The 19,753-nt window shown below is 36.1% G+C and overlaps 3 protein-coding genes across 7 annotated transcripts; 1 reads left to right on the top strand and 2 right to left on the bottom strand.

Moving 5' to 3' along the window:
- Positions 1-620: 620 nt before the first annotated feature.
- bri3bp (bri3 binding protein) lies at positions 621-5,461 on the bottom strand. 2 transcript variants are annotated; one of them, XM_081364709.1, is made up of 4 exons: positions 5,127-5,415; positions 3,605-3,707; positions 3,046-3,513; positions 627-2,609 (listed from the first exon to the last, which is right to left on the bottom strand). In XM_081364709.1, exons 1-3 carry the CDS (start codon positions 5,304-5,306, stop codon positions 3,092-3,094), a joined length of 705 nt encoding a protein of 234 aa, XP_081220835.1. In that variant the 5' UTR covers positions 5,307-5,415; the 3' UTR covers positions 627-2,609; positions 3,046-3,091. The 2 variants fall into 2 exon arrangements, with proteins under 2 accessions (XP_081220834.1, XP_081220835.1); XM_081364708.1 differs by having other exon boundaries at positions 621-3,513; positions 5,127-5,461.
- Positions 5,462-6,039: 578 nt separating this feature from the next.
- Positions 6,040-13,508, bottom strand: poli (polymerase (DNA directed) iota). Its single transcript, XM_081365272.1, has 10 exons — positions 13,314-13,508; positions 13,003-13,125; positions 12,564-12,728; positions 11,178-11,321; positions 10,726-10,959; positions 10,465-10,643; positions 8,900-8,991; positions 8,669-8,802; positions 8,348-8,550; positions 6,040-7,138 (listed from the first exon to the last, which is right to left on the bottom strand). The coding sequence occupies exons 1-10, from the start codon at positions 13,381-13,383 to the stop codon at positions 6,335-6,337; spliced, it is 2,148 nt and encodes a 715-aa protein (XP_081221398.1). The 5' UTR covers positions 13,384-13,508; the 3' UTR covers positions 6,040-6,334.
- Positions 13,509-13,878: 370 nt separating this feature from the next.
- On the top strand, positions 13,879-19,658 carry pgam5 (PGAM family member 5, serine/threonine protein phosphatase, mitochondrial). 4 transcript variants are annotated; one of them, XM_081365274.1, is made up of 6 exons: positions 13,879-14,349; positions 15,934-16,106; positions 16,190-16,315; positions 16,932-17,020; positions 17,379-17,509; positions 18,858-19,658. In XM_081365274.1, the coding sequence occupies exons 1-6, from the start codon at positions 14,153-14,155 to the stop codon at positions 19,006-19,008; spliced, it is 867 nt and encodes a 288-aa protein (XP_081221400.1). In that variant the 5' UTR covers positions 13,879-14,152; the 3' UTR covers positions 19,009-19,658. The 4 variants fall into 4 exon arrangements, with proteins under 4 accessions (XP_081221400.1, XP_081221399.1, XP_081221401.1 ...); XM_081365273.1 differs by having other exon boundaries at positions 14,043-14,349; positions 17,376-17,509; XM_081365275.1 differs by lacking the exon at positions 13,879-14,349 and adding an exon at positions 15,651-15,808 and having other exon boundaries at positions 17,376-17,509.
- Positions 19,659-19,753: the final 95 nt, after the last annotated feature.

The raw sequence follows: 19,753 nt of genomic DNA on the forward strand, positions 1-19,753 counted from the left end.
GATATGATTATTATTTTTTTAAGAAACCTTCACCTGAGTGACATTTTTAATGTACAGTATGTTAAATTGCATGAGGATGGCAAAATCAAATGCCAAGTACAGCTAACATCACAAGCTTTCACCTCTGGGTTATCAATGGGTTGCAATGCCAGCATTACATAATGTTTTTTCATTTGTGCATTTGATCTAGTGGACGGACTTCAGCACCACTGATAGTCTCATCAACTGTTTTTGCAAAGCAAACAGAACTCCTTAACGTCCGAACTGCACATGGACCTTTAGGATGCCTGCTTAAACTCATCCATTGGGTTGGCTGTGCCTGTGTGTCAGACCAGACATGATTTAACCCTCTCCACTTATTAGAGCTTTAGAGAGTTCATATTAGGCCATCTGAACAGACAAATGAAGCAATGTTCAAACAAGTGCCTGTTGTGTCACACATAACCACCTAAATCCAAATTAGGTGAAGTAACTTTTTCATAAAAATGTTACAAAAGCTCAAACTGCAGTGTGAGCAAATATAATATATTACACTTTTACTATTGGTCAGGTTGAGCCCTCAAAATTGTAATATCTTTATATATATATATTTAAAAAAAAAAGAGTTCCCAAGACTTGTTGGTCAAATTGTATATTACATTTATTAAACCATTTTTGGACCACCGTTTAATCTCAGAGAAAATCATTTAAGTTTCATAAACACAAAAATATGACAAATAATAAGACAGCAAGCAACATCGCAGGTGAACTACCCTGATAAAAATGATACAGTACAAAAGCAAACCTGATATAGAAATCTATGCATACTATGCAAAGATACCAGTTAATGTCTAGACTTCACAAAGATTCAGTGCTTTCTAATACAAATCAGTTAATGACGCAAAATCCTCAACACACAATGATTGGCACTGGCGCATTCAACTGGAGACAATGTGAGAGAGAACTGGGTCTTTGCAGTTATTGAGTCAGTGCATCTCCCTTATGTTTGATGTAACAAATAAAATACAGCTAACAATAAAACTTATTTTCCATGGTATATTACTGTGGCTTCTCATTCACAGATATGCAAAACAGACATGACTATTTTAAAATATAGGAGTGTTTGCTGAAACATGTATATTGTGTAATTATTCTTAGTTGTCCCCAGTACTTTTACAATAATGCTGGTACATTGCAATTAAACGCATGTTTGCTATTTGCAGATTCCTTAAAAGCTGGTGCTTATTTTGCATGATTTATAAACCGGGTAACATCCTTCATATTTTCATACAGTAAAAAAGGGCCTCATAATGGTGCATGCACTGATTTCCAGTAGGCTTGAGTTTCACTACAGTAGTCATTGGCAGGTCTAAAATCAGTGAAGTGCAGGATGAGTCATCAATATGTTTTGCCTAGGAAGAGAAAGACTTTGTTTCTGTTAAAAGTGAATTTTGTCAATGTTTAAAAAGAGTTGAGATGGCCACAAAACTCTCACCTTGAATTCATGACGACTTTAAAATAACAGACTGGAGACAAATATAATAATATAAAAATGATAATTTAGTATCAGAAATTAACACGTACACAAAAAAAGAAAAGATAACATTGATTAGAAAAATAAACAATTTTACAATGATGCAAAACAACATAAAATGTTCCCAGCTTTTAAAATCACACTACTGCTCAAAAGTTTGGGGTCGTTAAGATTTATTTGACCAAAAATAGTAAAAAAAAAAAAAAGACAATGTAATTTTAAAATGTAATTTATTCCTGTGATGGCAAAGCTAACTTTTCTCCAGTCTTCAGTGTCACATGATCCTTCAGAAATCATTCTAATATGCTGATTTGGTGCTCAGGAAATATTCTATATTATTATTAATGTTGAGAATAAAAGTATACATTTCTTACAAACCCACCAAACTTTTGAACCGGAGTAGATTAGCTTTAAATATAGCAGTGCTAATTGTGTATTAAAAATAAATAAAACAATTCATGGCATATTATGGAATGAAAATATACTGATCATTAAGAAAATTTAATTAAAATGTAAAAACGTATTAAAAAAAGTAAAATTACAGTATTTTCATCTATGAAACAGTGGTTCAAATTATAGTTAAAAACAAACATGCAAATTAGCTTTAGTTACAAAGGTTTACTGCAAGAGCAGGAAGGAATGAGGGTGAATGAGAGGTAACAGAGAAGATAGAACCCGGGTTCAATTAGTCGCCAGGCATTTCTTTTTCAATGCCACTGTGGATGAAACCATAGAGGCCACTTTCTTAAAAATGATTTACTAAGCAGCACTAATATGTAGTGGGATTAACACACTATTCAATCGATCCCTTTCTAGAAGTGTATTAAAATGGTACATACAAGTGATAAAATGATCTCAGGCTGAGAACAAAGTGCATGACCAGGTTTCTCCCTGTACGTGAGAACATCTCTCTCTCTTAGCTGAAGTTGGACAGAGATACTGGTGTAGATTGCAGCACCGTTATTTTGCTGCCAGGAACACTGGTCAGATATCCTCATGAATCTGATGACTAGCTGCTTTCTGAAAGCGATTTCCACATACATCTCGATCCCTGATAGTGCCGATCGGTCCTGAACTCAGAGTAACCTCTGGTGACCTCAAGAAGAGACAAAGGAGAGATGAAAAAATGCAGTGATACTGACTATTCTTCACACTTTGAGTGTTTCTAAATCAACTCTGATTTGCATTGCCTTCCTGATTTATAAATAACACACACACACACTTACAGAAAGCGCCCAAACAAAGCTTATGTAAAAGGCGTAACACTGCGCAATGGAATAACACACTCAACTCAAAGCTTGAACACACACACAGATCCACAGCATACAAAAAAAGTCCTGATATTTACTCAAAAAATGGGCGGCTACAGTAGAAATGGACACTAATGATACATTCTACGACAACAGGGCGAACGTAATGGACTAATTTCGGAGAATTTATCACATTTCCATACAATTCTTGCCTTACTACGTTGGGACATCCTGAGAAAAAGGGGACAAAAAAAACAAAAAAAACTTTTTTTCTTCTCATACCATCCCACAAACCCCAGCTCTAACCCTTAGCCTGGGGCCAAAATCTTCATTGGTCACTGGAGCGCTCCAGGTTTTCAATCACTCTGCTCAAGCGGATGTTGAGGAGGCGGATCTGGGTATCGAGCTGGTCGATCTTCTCCTCCAGAGTTCCAGATCCGCTCCCTTTCCGCCAGTACGCACCCACCGGTCCCGTCATGAAGTACACAGCCATGATGAAGCACAGCGGCAGCACCGCCTTCTCTGGGTCGCCCTCAAATTTCTGCAGAATGTACAGGCACGAGAGGGCGAAAAGTGCTACGCGGGCCAGCCAGAAGAAACGGCCGAACACCGCGTGAAGGATGTAAAAGAAGCCACTCAGGAACAAGGACAGGAACCAGTAAGCCACCAGCAAGGCCGCCACCAGGAGGAGCGCGCGAGCAGGAGAACTGGACACGGACGATGGGCTGAAGTAGTGGGTCAGGTTAGAGGCTGAGGAGAGAGAAGAGAGAGAAATTCAGGACATGACGTTTGCATCATACACAAACAGTGACGATATGACATAAGTGTGATCCAGACTCACAGTCAATGCCCATAACATCGAGCAGATCCACCCAGAGTTTCCACAAAGTGTCCAAAAATGAATCGACTCCATGAACAAACCTCTCTGTAGTTTTTGAGAAGAACTGCAAAAAAGATAGTTTTTTTTTTAAATAAAGAAAGAATGCAAAAGATGCAATGATCTATTAATTATGATATGCATTTAATATCATTAACACAAGTACGGGTCACAGAAGAAAATCACTCGAATAAAAAAAACAACTATCTATACATATAGATTTATTTTAGATTAAAATAATTTTATTTTAGATTAGATTTTTGTTTCACTCATTAAGATTTCTCACACTGTGACATGATTTTTATGAGTAAATAAGCATATCCCACTTTCTTCTGTCTCAAGGGACGATCATGTGTGACATTTTAGTTTTTTTGTAATTATTATTATTATCAGTAATGATTAATTAAAAGTTATCTCTAGTTTAGCTCATTTGCATCTGTAGTCCCTGGGCATGTAAGGTTGTTACATAAAATTACAGTACTCCATTACAATCCAGAGAAAAGAAGATAATAATAATAATAATAATATCACATCACAATATCAAAAAAACAATCCAAATTAATGATCACATGATTGATTATTACATTTAAAATATTACTCTAATAAAATATTAATAACAATGAAATTTAAAAGCAGTACAACAACATGATGTATAACTACTTCACATATTTTTGATATTAATTTATAAAAAAATATATATATTACATCTGTAATATATCAATTTGCTAAGAATGACGTCTTTTACATTTTAGTAAATGGAATAAAGGGTGAAATGTGCTTAATTGTCATGAAGATTATGTGACAATGCAAAATTGCGAAAAAAATTCTAATGGTCCTAAATAAAGGCTTTGTTTTCTTATTTTCTCTCGAACTTTTAGAAAGAATAAATAAAAGTTGAAACCTTTAACTATCCATTATCTATCATTGCATTTCTAATTATTGGCCATTTAGTAATGCACAACTACTAAATCCTGTATCTGCAAATAAGAACAAAACTTTACAAGTTGAACTATAATAAATATATTAACAGGACAGTCATTCATGCCACATTTGCCAATACAAACATTATAACACTGTAGACAGCATTCTCAACAGCTTGTAATTGTCAATTCAAATTGTAAATAATGATAATTACATTTTTATTTCCAATATATAATTAAAATAAATAAAATGGAATGAAATTTAATAACAGACATTTTACTTGATAATTTTAAAAGACAAGTAATAAATTATAATTATTATTAGGAACTATATAACATTGGACAATCCATTATTAATTCAGTTATAATTATTATGAAGCGTTACAAGCTAGTGCCCTTTATAAACAGAACGATGCACTTGAACAGAATGCCCTAGCTCTAGGTAGGTAGGTCACTAGGTTTTGAGACACGGCCACTGACAGCTGGTGATCTCGGTATGCTCACCTGCAAAAAAACAAAACAAAACTATGCACTTGCATGACAATATCGCGTGATCTTATATGTACCTTGTACAGCGCCCTAATGTTCTCCTCTCCGAAGATATTGCTGAGGGTTTGGTAGAAGCCGCTGGCCGCCCTCCTGAAGCTGTTCTGGCTACTAGACTCCTTCCTGCTCCGCGCCGTCTCGGTCAGCAGGACGAGGGCCAAAAACATGCCCAAAACCACGGCTAATTTCGCTCCTTTCATTCTCAAAGATGACCTGACAAACGGTGATGTGCAATGGAGAAAATGCTGGAAAATGCAGCGGTCAGACAGAGATAATAGATTGAATATAGTGGTATGGTGTGCCGGAAGAAGATGCGGCTGCTAAAGAATAGTGAAGAACTGCAACCGGAAGCAGCGTCGGAAAAAGGCGCTTTTTTTTTTTTTAAATAAAGGTTTTAAAATTGACACGCTTTTGTAATATTATTATTATTATTATTGCAATTTAAACCACTGTTTTTTTTTTGTTTTGTTTTTTTGGTAAAGCTTCTACCCAGAATAAATGTTACAGAATACAATTAAAAGCTTCATAAAACCAAGAATGCAAAAAAGGATACGGTTTTTCAAAATAATGTTTACATTGGATAAGTAACATAAGATGATTCTAAAAAAAGTTTTCATTTTTCAAGGGTCCCACTTAAACCCCGGATTTTCAGACAAGGCTTAAGCCCTTTCTGTGAAACCAAACTATTTTAAATTGTAAATAATACTTAATATTGTTTTTACTGTATTTGTGATCAAATAAATGCAGCCTTTGTGAGCATACTTCTTTAAAAAACTAATTTACCTACATTACCAACCCCAAACTTTTGAACAGTACAGTATTTTAATATTGCAACTTATAAATATTATAATATTACAAATATACACTATTATTATAAGTATACTGTATGTATACAGTGTTCAGCTCTTGCGTATACAATGACTTAATCAAAATGGTTATTTAAAGACATATATGGTTTATTAACAAAATAAAACATATATCTGACATCCTTAAAGTAATATTTCACAGAAAAATTTAAATTATGTCATGATTTACATAATTGTTCCAAACAAGGATGACCTTGTTTCCCAGCATCCCCTGGGATTGTCATACATGTTTGACATGAGGGCGAGTAAATCATGACAGAATTGACATATTTCTGTACTATTGATTACAAAGTTTACATAGTTATTTTGAACATTCTTAAAAAAATCAGATTTTATAAACAGGCACTTTAGTGTTTCTGTCCTCAGTTGGGTTTGAAGTATTTCAGTATGTTGTTGCACTGGCTGCCTTTAGCAGCGTTCTTCTTGTCTTTGGTATTGGAGGTTTTATGCGAGTGTTTGGACGGGATTTTGAGGACCGTTTTCTGCTGTTTCCACTCTGTCAGTAACTCCCTTTGCACATCAGCAGGAAGTTGTGAGAATACATAAGGGTCCACATTTGGAGGGATATCTGACTGAGGTGTCTGAGTGGTGGGTGGGATATCATGACTTTCCGTGTTTTTGATGAGCCCAGAATGTAATTCCATGGTGGACTGAGCAGATGACAAGGTCTTGTCGAGTTCATGGTTATGAGAAGCAGAATTTCTGCAATAATTCAAAGCTGGCTCACAGCGTTCAGGTGTTCTTGGTTGGTTAAAAGCCAACGTGGAACGATCCGCTGGGTCGTCTTCAAAAGATGTGTCAGCAGATCCGTAAATGAGCTCTTTATTTTGAAAACTGGTAATCAGCTCCATCTGAATGTGCTCAGGAAGGAGTTTGAATACTTCCGGATCGACACTTGGAGGCAGCTTGGAACGCAATGTCTCCTCTGCAACGTTGCTCATACAAGACTCTCTAATGTTCATGTTTGTAACTCGTGATTGCTCAAAAACAGGCTGCATGGGAGATATGGGGTTGACTGAAGTTGGCTGTGTTTCTGATTCTTGGGTTGGAAATATTGACATGTGTTCTATTGGTTTAATGCTGTTCCATGTTTTACCTTCTTTATGTAAAACATCTGCCTGAGTAAACTGGGAATTTGCTCCAGACTCACAGAGATCAGGTTCCACCTAGTGACAATTCAAAAGACAGATTCTGTTAACTTTTACTGTTTTCAAGTTATTGTTGACTTAAATCAGCATATAAAAAGTTTAATATACAACTGTCAGTTAGAAAGCAGTTATATATATATATATATATATATATATATATATATATATATATATATATATATATATATATATATATATATATATATATATATATATTAGGGCTGTCAAAAGATTAATCGTGATTAATCGCATCCAAAATAAAAGTTTGTGTTTACATAATATATGTGTGTGTACTCTGTATAATTATTTTGTATATATAAATACACACACATGCATGTATATATTTAAGAAATATTTGCATACATATACTGTATATATTTATATATAATTTATATATATATAAATATAATTTTTTTATATATAAATTACACATTTTTCTTAAATATATACAAGCATGTGTGTGTATTTATATATACAAATTTAATTATACACAGTACACACACATATATTATTTAAACACAAACTTTTATTTTGGATGCGATTAATCGCGATTAATCTTTTGACAGCCCTAATATATATATATATATGTGTGTGTGTGTGCTTTTTTTAAATAAATAAAATATATAAATGCACTACTGTTCATAAGTTTGAGGTAAGCTATTAAATGAATCTAAAGTGGCAGTAAATATTTAAAATGTTAAAAAACTATTTCATTTCAAATAAATGATTTAGCAGTACAATGAAATTATTTAGCAGTACAATAACTTTGTAATATTGATAATAATAAGCACCAAATCAGCATATTATCATATAATGATTTCCGAAATGTCATGTGATACTGAAGACTGGAGTAATGGCTGCTGAAAATTCAGTTATTTTAAATTGTTATATTATTTCACAATATTTTGTTTTTTACAGTATTTTTTACAGCCTTGGTGAGCATAAAAAACTTTCAAAAACATTCAAACAATCTTATATTTTATATAAATATATATAAAATAAAAGGTGAGCAGAATTATTAAAAAATTAGTCCCTAGTAAGCTTTTATCAAAGTTATTAAGATCTCTAAAAGTTCAGAGATGGCTTTGGAAAAACAGAAAGCCTTGGCATAAGTTTGGTTGAGAAATGAAGAAAGGCTTTGTTGTATTTTATAGTTAAAAATGCATATATTTATTGTGTTTTATCAGAACTAATAACTCTAAAATGAGGGAAATCACATGTACTGACCTGCCGTTGAGATGTCATTTGTGTTGTTGTAGGAGATTTGTGTGTGAAGAAAGAGGCGATGGAGCTCTTGCTGGAGCTTTTAGCCTGCAGGTTACTAAAACACACATTCAGCAGAGTCAGATGGAACGGTTCACGAGTGTCCACCATTTTATGAAAGAGCTTCACTGACAGTGACAGTAACTGGGGCACAGCCTCACTGTTTCCTAAGATAGAGAAAGGTGAATATGAACAACAACAGCACAGCACAATCATCTCTCAATAATTTGTGTACATACAGTAAAGGCATTATACAGTAAAAGCCTGCAAAAGAGCAGAATGTACCGCATGTGATCTTGAGCCCGGTTTGGTTGGGTATCGGACACTGTCGGCTCTCTCGACTGAACCAGCGATTAGTGACCGTGTATCGGCGAATCGTTAGTCTGAATGTGTGTGGCTGTCTGCCGTCTTTGTGCATCCTGCAGAACATTTAAACAGAGAAACAAACTACAGACATGCCAAACAAAAGTCTATTGTGTTTTACTTTACTCTGATATTGTAAAATGTAGTTTTTACCTCTCAGTCAGGCTGGTGAGTAGTTCCTCAGTTTTTTTCACAACTTCCTCTAGTGTTGAAATTTTCTTGAACGAGTCCTCGTCGCTGAGAGACTGAAATATATCATTTATTTTACATGATTTTATCTTTCGTGTTGCATCATTCTTGCATTGTTTGAGGATCAGAGCTTGTAAAAATTGTTATGCTTCACTGTATATACTATCGTTCATAGGTAGATTTCCTTTAAAGAAATTAATACTTTTATTCACCATGGATGCATTAAATTAATCAAAAGACACAGTAAAGACATTTATATTGATAATGTTGCAAAAAAAATTATTTAAAAAATATGCTGTTATTTTGACATTTTTATTCATTCAAGAATCCTGAAAGAAACGTATCACAGTTTCCACAAAAATATTAAGCAGCACAACTGTTTTTAAAATGATAATAAGAAAAGTAATAACAAATTTTGATCAGCAAATTATCATATTAGAATGATTTCTGAGGGATCATGTGACACTGAAGCCTGGAGTAATGATGCTGAAAATGTAGCTTTGAAATCAAAGGAATAAATTACATTTAAAATATATTGAAATAGGAAACAGTTATTTTGAATTGTAATATTTCAAAATATAATTGTTTCTACTGTATTTTTTGAGTAAGCTAGAGTGATAAAGAAGCTCAAAAGTTCAAGTAAGAACTCTAGCTTACTCTTGACACTGGCAATATGGTATTGCAATTATTGTTGGGCCATGTGACACATCAAACTTATTGGTAATGTCACAAGAAAAACAATGGTGTGCTTGGTTTCAACGTAACTTTATTCGTTCATGAGTTATTTACAAGTTTCTGACCACTTATAAAATGTGTTCAATGTGCTGCCCATTGTGTTGGATTGTCAATGCAACCCTGTTCTCCCACTCTTCACACACTGATAGCAACACCGCAGGAGAAATGCCAGCACAGGCATCCAGTATCCGTAGTTTCAGGTGCTGCACATCTCGTATCTTCACACCATACATAGACAATTGCCTTCAGATGACCCCAAAGATAAAAGTCTAAGGGGGTCAGATCGGGAGACCTTGGGGGCCATTCAGTGTGTGAAGAGTGGGAGAACAGGGTTGCATTGACAATCCAACACAATGGGCAGCACATTGAACACATTTTATAAGTGGTCAGAAACTTGTAAATAACTCATGAACCATTGTTTTTCTTGTGACATTACCAATAAGTTTGATGTGTCACATGGCCCTCTTCCTATTGAAAAAACAAAAGTTGTATCCAAGATGGCCGACTTCTAAATGGCCACCATGGTCACCACCCATCTTGAGGAGTTTGCCCCCTCACATATGCTAATGTGCCACAAACAGGACTTTAATATCACCAACCATTCCCATGTTATTACGGTGTATCCATATAAATGGCCCACCCTGTATAATAAATTGAGGATAAAAGTTTCTGCCTAAATGACTACATGTAAAATGTAATGTAATTTATAAACAAAACACCGATAACACCCTCAAAAGATAAAATTGCAAGATCAAGACTACGCCTGAAGGATCTACAATAACAATGGAGAATACCTGAGGAGGACCCGCAGACGTGACTGGAGACTCATCAATGCCACAGGCGAGGTTTTGAATTCTTTTAGCGGTCACTTCACCAAACTCCTTCACCAGGTCAGGCAGAGGAAATAACTGTAGATCTCTCACACTGACCAGACCCAGAGCCTTTAGCTTCTCACGTGTCTTGTAACCAATCCCTGTAAACACAGCCAATGTTTACAGAATATAAACAGTATATATGGCATGAGATGGGTGAGCTTACTGTATGTGTCATCTTACCAGGCACTCTGATAAGTCCTGTGAGGCTGCTCATGAGCTCAGCAGTGCTGTACGGCAGGAGGGTGGTTTGCTGGTTGGGTTTAAAGGTGCCGGACACCAGCTTGGCCAAGAGTTTGTTGCTAGCGATGCCTGCGCAGCCTGTTAGTCCCAGCATGCTGAAGATGGCTTGTCTCATCTCAGCTGCTATCACAGAGCCTACAGCCAGTCGGGCGTTCTCCTCGTCAACTGCCACACCTGATGATGAGCATGAGGATTTATAATGACTGGAAATCTCTAGCAATTCTCCCATTGAACAAGAAAAAGGGCATGCTGAATTCCCCCAATTCCTTAACTGCCACTTATGGGGTCTGAAACAACTAACTTTGAATTACAAGTCTAGATTTGTAACCAATGCCCTGCAACCACTGGTTTTAAAACTGTCAGTACTTGGTTGAAGTGGCGCTCCGACTCACATTCATGTTTATATATGTGTCCACTGAAGGAGAGATCTGAAATACGGGTCTCCTTCAGTCTTCTCTCCACCATTTCTGTAACGTCCATGTAGTTTTCGTCAAAGCCCAGCCTCTCCACTAGGGGGCAGTATGACATCAGCAAATCTTGGGCAGATAAAGTCATTGAAAAGATATTTAACTTAGCATTATGCAAATATACACTTCAGTTCAAAATATATATAGATTTTTATGCTTTTGACAGAAATCTCTTTTGCTCACCAAGGTAGGATTTACAGTATTTAATCAAAACTACTAGCCTAGAAATCTAGACGCATGTAAATGTATTTTGCAGCCAGGGTAGTCTAGCAACTCTCCGTTGACTTTCGGAGCTGTAAAAACCTAAATTGGGTCAGGCCAATCACATCGTGTATAGAGTAGGCGGGGCGGGCTTAACATATTGACGACAGCGTTGCGACGGTTCCCTGCTACTTGAAACCAAAGAAGAGTTGCTGCTTCTGGCGAACAGTCTTTCGAATCGGCTTTGGCCGCGACTCTGGAGGACTTGGAGTTAAGTTTTTCTTTGAGAAAAGAGCAAAAAACGGCACTTAAGTCATTCTTAAAAAATGAAGATGTGTTCGTAGTTTGCCGGCCAGATTCAAAAGTTGAATCTATCAACTAACTAACGTTAGCTCCGCTGTTGGGAAAACGCTCTGGTTGGTTGAAGCGCTGTCCTATTGCGTGCAGAGTGAATTTGAAAGACAGCCGTTTATCCCGCCCCTCGGATTGAGCCGTGTCTATGGTGAGTTGCCAGACCTAACATCTTGATGTAGGTCTGGCTTGCCAGGCTACAGAACTACAGTAAAAACAGTAATACTGTGAAATACTTTCGATTTTAATATATTTAAAATATAATTTGTTCCTGTGATGGAAAAGCAGAATTTTAGCATCATTATTACTCCAGTCTTCAGTGTCACATGATCCTTCAGAAATAATTTTAATTTGCTGATTTGGTGAATTGGTTTAATTTGCTGATTTAAGAAACCTTTCTAATTATCAATGAAATAGAAATCTTTTGTAACATTATAAATGTCTTTACAGTGATTTTTGAACAATTTAGTGCGTCCTTGCTGAATAAAAGTATTTATTTCTCTTAAAAAAACCTTACTGACCCCAAACTTTTGAATTGTAGTATATAAAATATGCATTGTTTATATATATATATATATATATATATATATATATATATATATATATATATATATATATATATATATAACAATCTAGTTATAGTATATAGTATATTCATTGTTATTATAATTATATATAATACATATATTTCATATACAAATATATACACTTTACAAACGCATAATAAAATATGTAAAAGAAAATAAAGTATGATCTGACCAGTGACTTTGTAGGATATCTCTCTGTAATTGGTGAGATCTTCTCCTTTGACTAGCACCAGCTGTGGGCATTTCTCCACTGCATCAGTCACTGACATCAGCTTGGTCACGCCGTGTTCTCTCGCCACATAGTTACATGTCACAATAATGTATTTCTGCTGTATGCCTAAGAGACCAAAGATGTAGACAGAGGCAAGTATTGCATTACATAATGTCAGAAGGATAGGAATGAGGTTAGAGTATTTTGATGAATTTGTAGTCAGTTTACTTATTTCTTTATTACTTGACTGTGCACATTTGTATATTTATGATTGCATTTGTTTTGCAGAACCATTCATGTGTTTTTGTCTGTATTATCTCAGTAACTGCACTGAGACATATTTGTTGTATATTTAGGCAAGTTAATTTTTTTTTTTTAAGTTTATACTCTGGTGTTTTACCAAGAGGTTTGGTTCGGAGGGCTGGATTTCGGATCATCTCAACTTGTGCATAGAAGCAGTCCAGGTCAAAATGCAGAATCACTTTTTGAGGTATGGATGAAACTCTGTTAGTGATACTTCCTTCTGAAATGATAAATCACATAAGGACAGTTAGACGCAGTCTATTCAAATTAAAGTCTTTATAGCAAACTAAAGCTGTCATGAGACATATGCTGTGCATTTAAACTAAGCAAACATGTGTGCGTGAGTAAATAATGTCCATAATATACACTTATACACTGAAGTTCACATAGTTGTCCAGCTGAACCCACCTGTCTCCAGCATGTCTGACTCTAAGCTGCGATCCCAGTCATTATTGTCTCCCTCTTCATCCGTATCCATCTTTACTATAACGCAAGAGACAGATATGCGTGTATACGCACAAACAAAGTAAAACAACACTTTTAATCAACAACAGCAAAACATGTCATCACCGATATCAAAACATAAACCCACTGCTCACGGGCAACATTTGCTGCCATTTTACTGCCACCTATAGGTCTGGAGCAAAATACACAATAATACTACATTATACAAAATATTAATAATAATTTCGTTTAATTGGACAGTAACCCCGTGGTATTACCTTTTATTAGAGAGCTTTTTTTTCTTAAAGGAAATTATATAAAGTGATTCAGAAAGATTATATAAATCATAAAATAAACATTTAATCGGTTCAATATGTTTTAAAACGTATAATTAATTAAAAACACCATGGGTATTTAAGCGTATTTAAAACTTTAAAATATTAAAGTTTACTTTATTTTTTAATAATTTTTTCAAATAATCTCAAATTTGTATTTTGAAGGCTTTTATTTTGAAAATGGATGGCCGTTTAGTCACTGTTTTCAAAAATAAAGTCGTGACTGCTTTTGGAAGTTCTGTTTATATCACTAAACCATTTATTTGTGGAGTCCAAATACACTCTTACTCATGGTTTAGGAAAAAAACACATATTTATGATGGCAGGGTCTAAGTGACTGTCAATTATTTTGCTTTACGTTGTGAGAAAGGAGGAAACAGTGACACTTCCTCAGCGGACTGGTGCGTCATACGGCTGAAGAGAAGCCGCTAGTTACTCTGCATTGATTTCTGTTCTGTCTTTTGAGTCATGTCGTTTCGGAAAGCGGTCAGTCTCGCGTGCGGGTTCGCCGGTGGGTCGGCGGTGCTGGTGTGCGCGGCGGTCGCGGCAGATAATCACGGGTACTTCGGAGAGCGATGCCGAATCAGAAAGACTCTGGCTGCCGTGCACGCCGCCCAGCCTTCAGTATTGCCCACTGCGAACGGATGGGATTATAATTGGGACAAGTAAGAAATAGAGGGTTATTTATTTCCGATTGATTACTATTGTATTTACATTCTATTTCCAGGATTCTGGAGGAACACCCTGGTACAACCATGGTGCATGTTCAGAAAACCATTAACTTAGTATTGCTAGTTAGCGTTATGGGGCGGCCTTAGGTAAGAGGAACACCCTGGTACAACCATGGTGCATGTTCAGAAAACCATTAACTTAGTATTGCTAGTTAGCGTTATGGGGCGGCCTTAGGTAAAATGCCTTGGTCAATGGTGATGATTAATGGATCGCCCAGTTTAAAGGTTGATTTTAAATCCTTTGGCTTTGATCCCAGGTCTTTAACTACATTTGGCACTGATTGAAATGGTATCTGATCTTATTATTGGCTCAGGAAGTTGTAGTCAGACCTAGGGTGCGTTTCCCAAACGCATCGTTAGCCAACTATGGTTGCAAGTTCCATTGAACTCTATGCTCTGAGTCCGGGACCATAGTTGGCTTTGGGAAACGCACCCCTGGTTAATTGTTACTATAGTTTCTACTTGCCTAATGTGCTTTCTTATAAGTTAATTTGTTAGAATGTGTCTGCCAACTGATGTATTCAATCTCAGATATACCCTTGTATCATGTTCAAAATCTGGGGATGAGTTTTATGGTGGGGACCCTAAAACTGGATTTAATGTAATGAATAAAAAATAAGGAAAACTATGAAAAATACATCAACACTTCTCACACTTTGTGTTAAACTGTGAATATTTTAAACAGTACTGTAGTTATTTTTTAACAAATCACGCCTTGAATTCAATGTATGCTACTTCAAATAAAAGCTTCTGCCAAATGCATAAATGTAAATTAAAATACACTTAAGGCTAATTTACGCTGCACCAAAACGCAGACAATCACCAGATTACAGGACGTCACTTCTCAGGCATTACACAACCCGACAAAAGCCAATGGAACATGTTCAACAAGGTCTGACCAATGGCAAAATACACACTGATCCTGCAAAACAAACTTGTCTGTTGGCATTGGTCGATGTCTTTCGGTGCTGTGTGAATTAGTCCTTAGAGGATAGTTGAGAAACTCTTTAAAGAAAATAAAAATCTTTAAAAAAAAAATGCTTTAATTTCAGGTCTGTGCCTTTGCTTTATGCCCAGCTGCACTACTTCCTGACCTTCAGCCAGCTCCTTTGTTTCCTGTCTGCCATTATTGGACAAACTGATTAATCCAGGTGTGCCTGACCTCAGTAACAATAATCAGACACACCTGGATTAATCAGTTTGTCCAATAATGGCAGACAGGAAACAAAGGAGCTGGCTGAAGTTCAGGAAGTAGTGCAGCTGGGCATAAAGCGCATTGACCCTCAAGCTTCATAATCATAATAGATATCATGTGCACACATTCTATGAAAATGTTCATGAGAAAAAACAGATTAAACAGTATTTCTCAGAACTCACTCAATAATAAAAATGGGTCAGTTTGAAATACTCAACTATACATTGCTGTAGTGTAGTGTTTGTATTTACTGTAGTAACCACCAATGTCATTGCTTACTAAATTGAGTTCAGTGGGCCTAATTTGTGTTTTGCCGCTTTCAGACGTGAGCCCTCCTCTATGGTGAATGGGAAGAGGAAGGAGATTGCTGGTGACAACGGAAGTCCAGATGTAGAGAACAACAAACCCAAGGCCACACGCTACATCTGCCTCATCCGACACTCTCAGTACAACCTCAAGGGGGAAGGAGATAAAGAGAGGGTCTTGACGCCATTAGGTACTGATCCATTAAAATGATAGAGATGCTGAGCCTAATCCATTAGAAATTACATTAGGCCAAAAAATTGTTGGTTCCTGCAGGACGTGAACAGGCTGAGCTTACAGGACAGAGATTAGCAGCGCTCGGATTGAAGTACGATGTGGTCATCCACTCCTCCATGACCAGAGCAACAGAGACAGCCAACATCATCAGCAAATACCTGCCAGGTACAGCTCATTCTACAGTCATATTCTGATCAAATTATGATAGGATAAATCATTCAAGGCAAAATGGCTGGGATGTGTTCATACTTATGCAGACAATTAACCTTTTAACAATAAGGTTGTTACAATGCCATTGTTTCAGATGAAATTAATATATTTTCTATATTATATGAATACTCGCCAAGACTGACATTTCAACATAACTTTGTATGTATTTGTCTGTTTAGGCTAATAAAAAAAAAGTGAAAAATAACTCAATTCAATACTTATGTGCTGTGTGACAGACTGCTCTCTTCAGGTGTAAATGTCTGTCAGAGAAGCGTGTGAATAGCAAATGAATTCTCTTTCGCGTCTTATTGTGCTTAAACGGTTTAAAATTTAAACGGGCAAGCCTTAAAAATGCATAAAAAGAATAAACTTTCATGACAATGCAACACTGCAATGTCCCAGTTTGACATCGCCATTCCCTAGAACTAACCTACCAATTTCGGTCTGTACATTTTAGCTTGAACCATTCCTGTAATGTGTCCTAATTAAATGTTATGAATTGATATTTCATGTTGTAAAGTGCTACCATTGTAGAGATTCAGAATGGTTATTTGTTTTACTCATGTTTCAGGTGTGAAGCTTGAAAGCTGTGATTTACTGCGAGAGGGTGCGCCCATAGAGCCCGTCCCACCTGTCGCTCACTGGAAACCAGAGGCAGCGGTCAGTGCAAAACACCAAGTCTTACTTAGCCCATCTGAAGGCATTATCACTCATTTGAAGTCTAAGTTTAAGTCTATGTCTTTTGTGTTCTGTTGATGACTCAGCTCATAACAGAACACACCGCTAATGTTACTGCTGGCGTACAAAACCCACACTGAAACCATCTCAAATCCCTTCAGCAAACATCAAACGCACATTTTGTTTCTTTAGTATTTCTCTGCTGGTCATCCTAAAGCCTGATGTCTGAAATGTTGTTGTTTGATGAGGAATGTTGAGTTTGGTTTTGTCGTGGGTGCGCCGTGGAGTCCTTCCTGTCCTCACGTGGAAGGTTGTGAAACTCTTGTGCTGGTTTCAGCAGTACCACGAGGATGGCGCACGGATCGAGGCAGCGTTCCGCCGGTACATCCACCGAGCCGACGCCAAGCAGAAGGAGGACAGCTTCGAGATTATCGTCTGTCATGCTAATGTCATCCGCTATTTTGTGTGCAGGTTTGTGTTCGCTTGCTACTCAGTCCAGTCTCTTTATCCTTCTTTATGTCCTCTTGAAAGCTTTTATGAAAACCATAAATAGTCTGTCCATTAAAAAAAGTGCAATCGTAAGTATGCTCTGCCTCTGATCACTTTGTATTATGCGCGTGTGGTTGCAAACGTTTTGTGGAAGCCCATTTCTGCCACATAAGAAAAAAATAATGCTTTGGTAAATCATAAAAGTCAAATTTATGAGATACTTGTCATTATGAGACAAAAAGTTGAATATATGAGATCAAAAGTCATGACAAAGTAAAAATTATGAGTTAATATTTAATATACTTTTTATGGGATAATTTTAGTGCTTTCAAATTGATTAATCACATCTAACAAAATTATTCGTTTATATAATATGTGTGTATATATGTTATTATATATATATGTGTGTGTGTGTGCGCATGTCTCTGTATACACACACACACACACACACACATATATATATATATATATAAATATGTATATTTATTTAAATATATGTGCATATATATGTGTGTATATATATGTATGTATATATGTACAGATATACAGTATATATACACACATATATAAAAAAAAAGTCAACGTCAGATGTGATTATTCGTGATTAATCGATTTGACAGTACTAGATTATTTTTACATTTTATCTTATAATTATGACTAGTATATCATAAATTCTTCTTTTTATGTCATAGTCATGATTTACCAAAGCATGATTTTTTTTTTCATTCCTTATGTGCCAGAAATGGGTTTTCATATTGAATATGTGGAATTCATAAAAAACTGTTTGCAACCTTTTATCATTGATTCTTGCTTAGTAAACCATCACGATTGCTGTTGTTCATCCTTCTAACACTCAAACTTTAACAGTGTTAAAGAATGTTGTTAAATGTTGTGAACAGTGTTAAAGTTTAGCATAGACTTACATTGAATGAACTTAAACCATATCTAGAAACCATAATATCTCAGAGACTTGGGAGTTGGGACAGTAAGAAACCGCTCAGACCTTAACAACTGCATAGTATAATGTTACAACGATTTTTAAATCATAAATTGTCATAATTTAGTAAATAAAAGCCATTTTCTACCCTGATTTGAACGCTTTGTGTCTGCTGTGAGACTTCAATGCAAAAGTCCACTGCTATGATTGGCTAACACCTTTGCATATGAAATAATGATTTCAACTCGATTTCTGCACTCTCACGAATGCTTTCATCATAATAACTAACAATGTAAATAAGTTTATAGCGTCATTGATTATAACAGGAGACATGTATTGTCAGTTTACACACTTTCAAATAAAGTGTCTGTTAAAAGCATGTGTTTGTTCCAGGGCTCTGCAGTTTCCTCCCGAGGGCTGGCTGAGGATGGGCCTGAACAACGGCAGCATCACCTGGCTGACGATTCGTCCCAGCGGCCGAGTGGGTCTCCGATCGCTGGGAGACTCCGGCTTCATGCCTCCAGATAAACTCACCCGGACTTGACGTTCTCAAAGCTAGACCAGCATGGCCTCATTACAGCAGAGAACTGAGATGGGCAGATGTTAGAGTTTCAAAGGGTCAAAACATTGCCGTCAATGTTCTGCTGAACGCCGTCTGAAATATGAACATGCCATTTTCGATTCTAAAAATTCCAGAATACGGAATGTGATTTCAAATTCACCACCTCATATAGCGAGTTTAATAATCACAGATGCCTGCAGTTTAGGAGAACATTGCTGTGAAAAATGTCCTTTGCAACTCTACATTCTGTTGCTGTGGCGATCTGTTCTCCTTAAGTGTCTTGAGTGTACTAATTTTGTATTTTTTAAAACAGACAAGTTAAAGATTATTGATATTTCTCCAATTAGACACTCCTGTGCTATGCTTTGTCTGATCAATAGCTGTGATGGAAAGGTGAAAGTAACCAGCAAGTGTACTTTTTTTTACGTTTATAATGAGGTGTCTTTTTCCCGGAGCATCTTGCGTGTCCGTTTGCACTGTTTACGTGGTTACGTTTATGATTGTTTTAAAGGCGAGGTGTGAATTTGCTAAAATGTTGAGACTCTTGCCACTGAGGATGACTCTGTATTAATGTTTGATGATTGTTTGTACACAAAGAAAACTGAAAGTAAAAATTTTTCATTGAGTTGTCATTTAGTGTTTGTGTCATGCATTAAAAAAAGTCATATTTCAGTTCAAAATAAAATTGTGATGCTTAATAAATGACCTGTGTGATTAGGGACATTAA

The sequence above is a fragment of the Scardinius erythrophthalmus genome (genome assembly GCF_964197995.2).
Source record: "Scardinius erythrophthalmus genome assembly, chromosome: 5".
NCBI classification, from domain to species: domain Eukaryota; kingdom Metazoa; phylum Chordata; class Actinopteri; order Cypriniformes; family Leuciscidae; genus Scardinius; species Scardinius erythrophthalmus.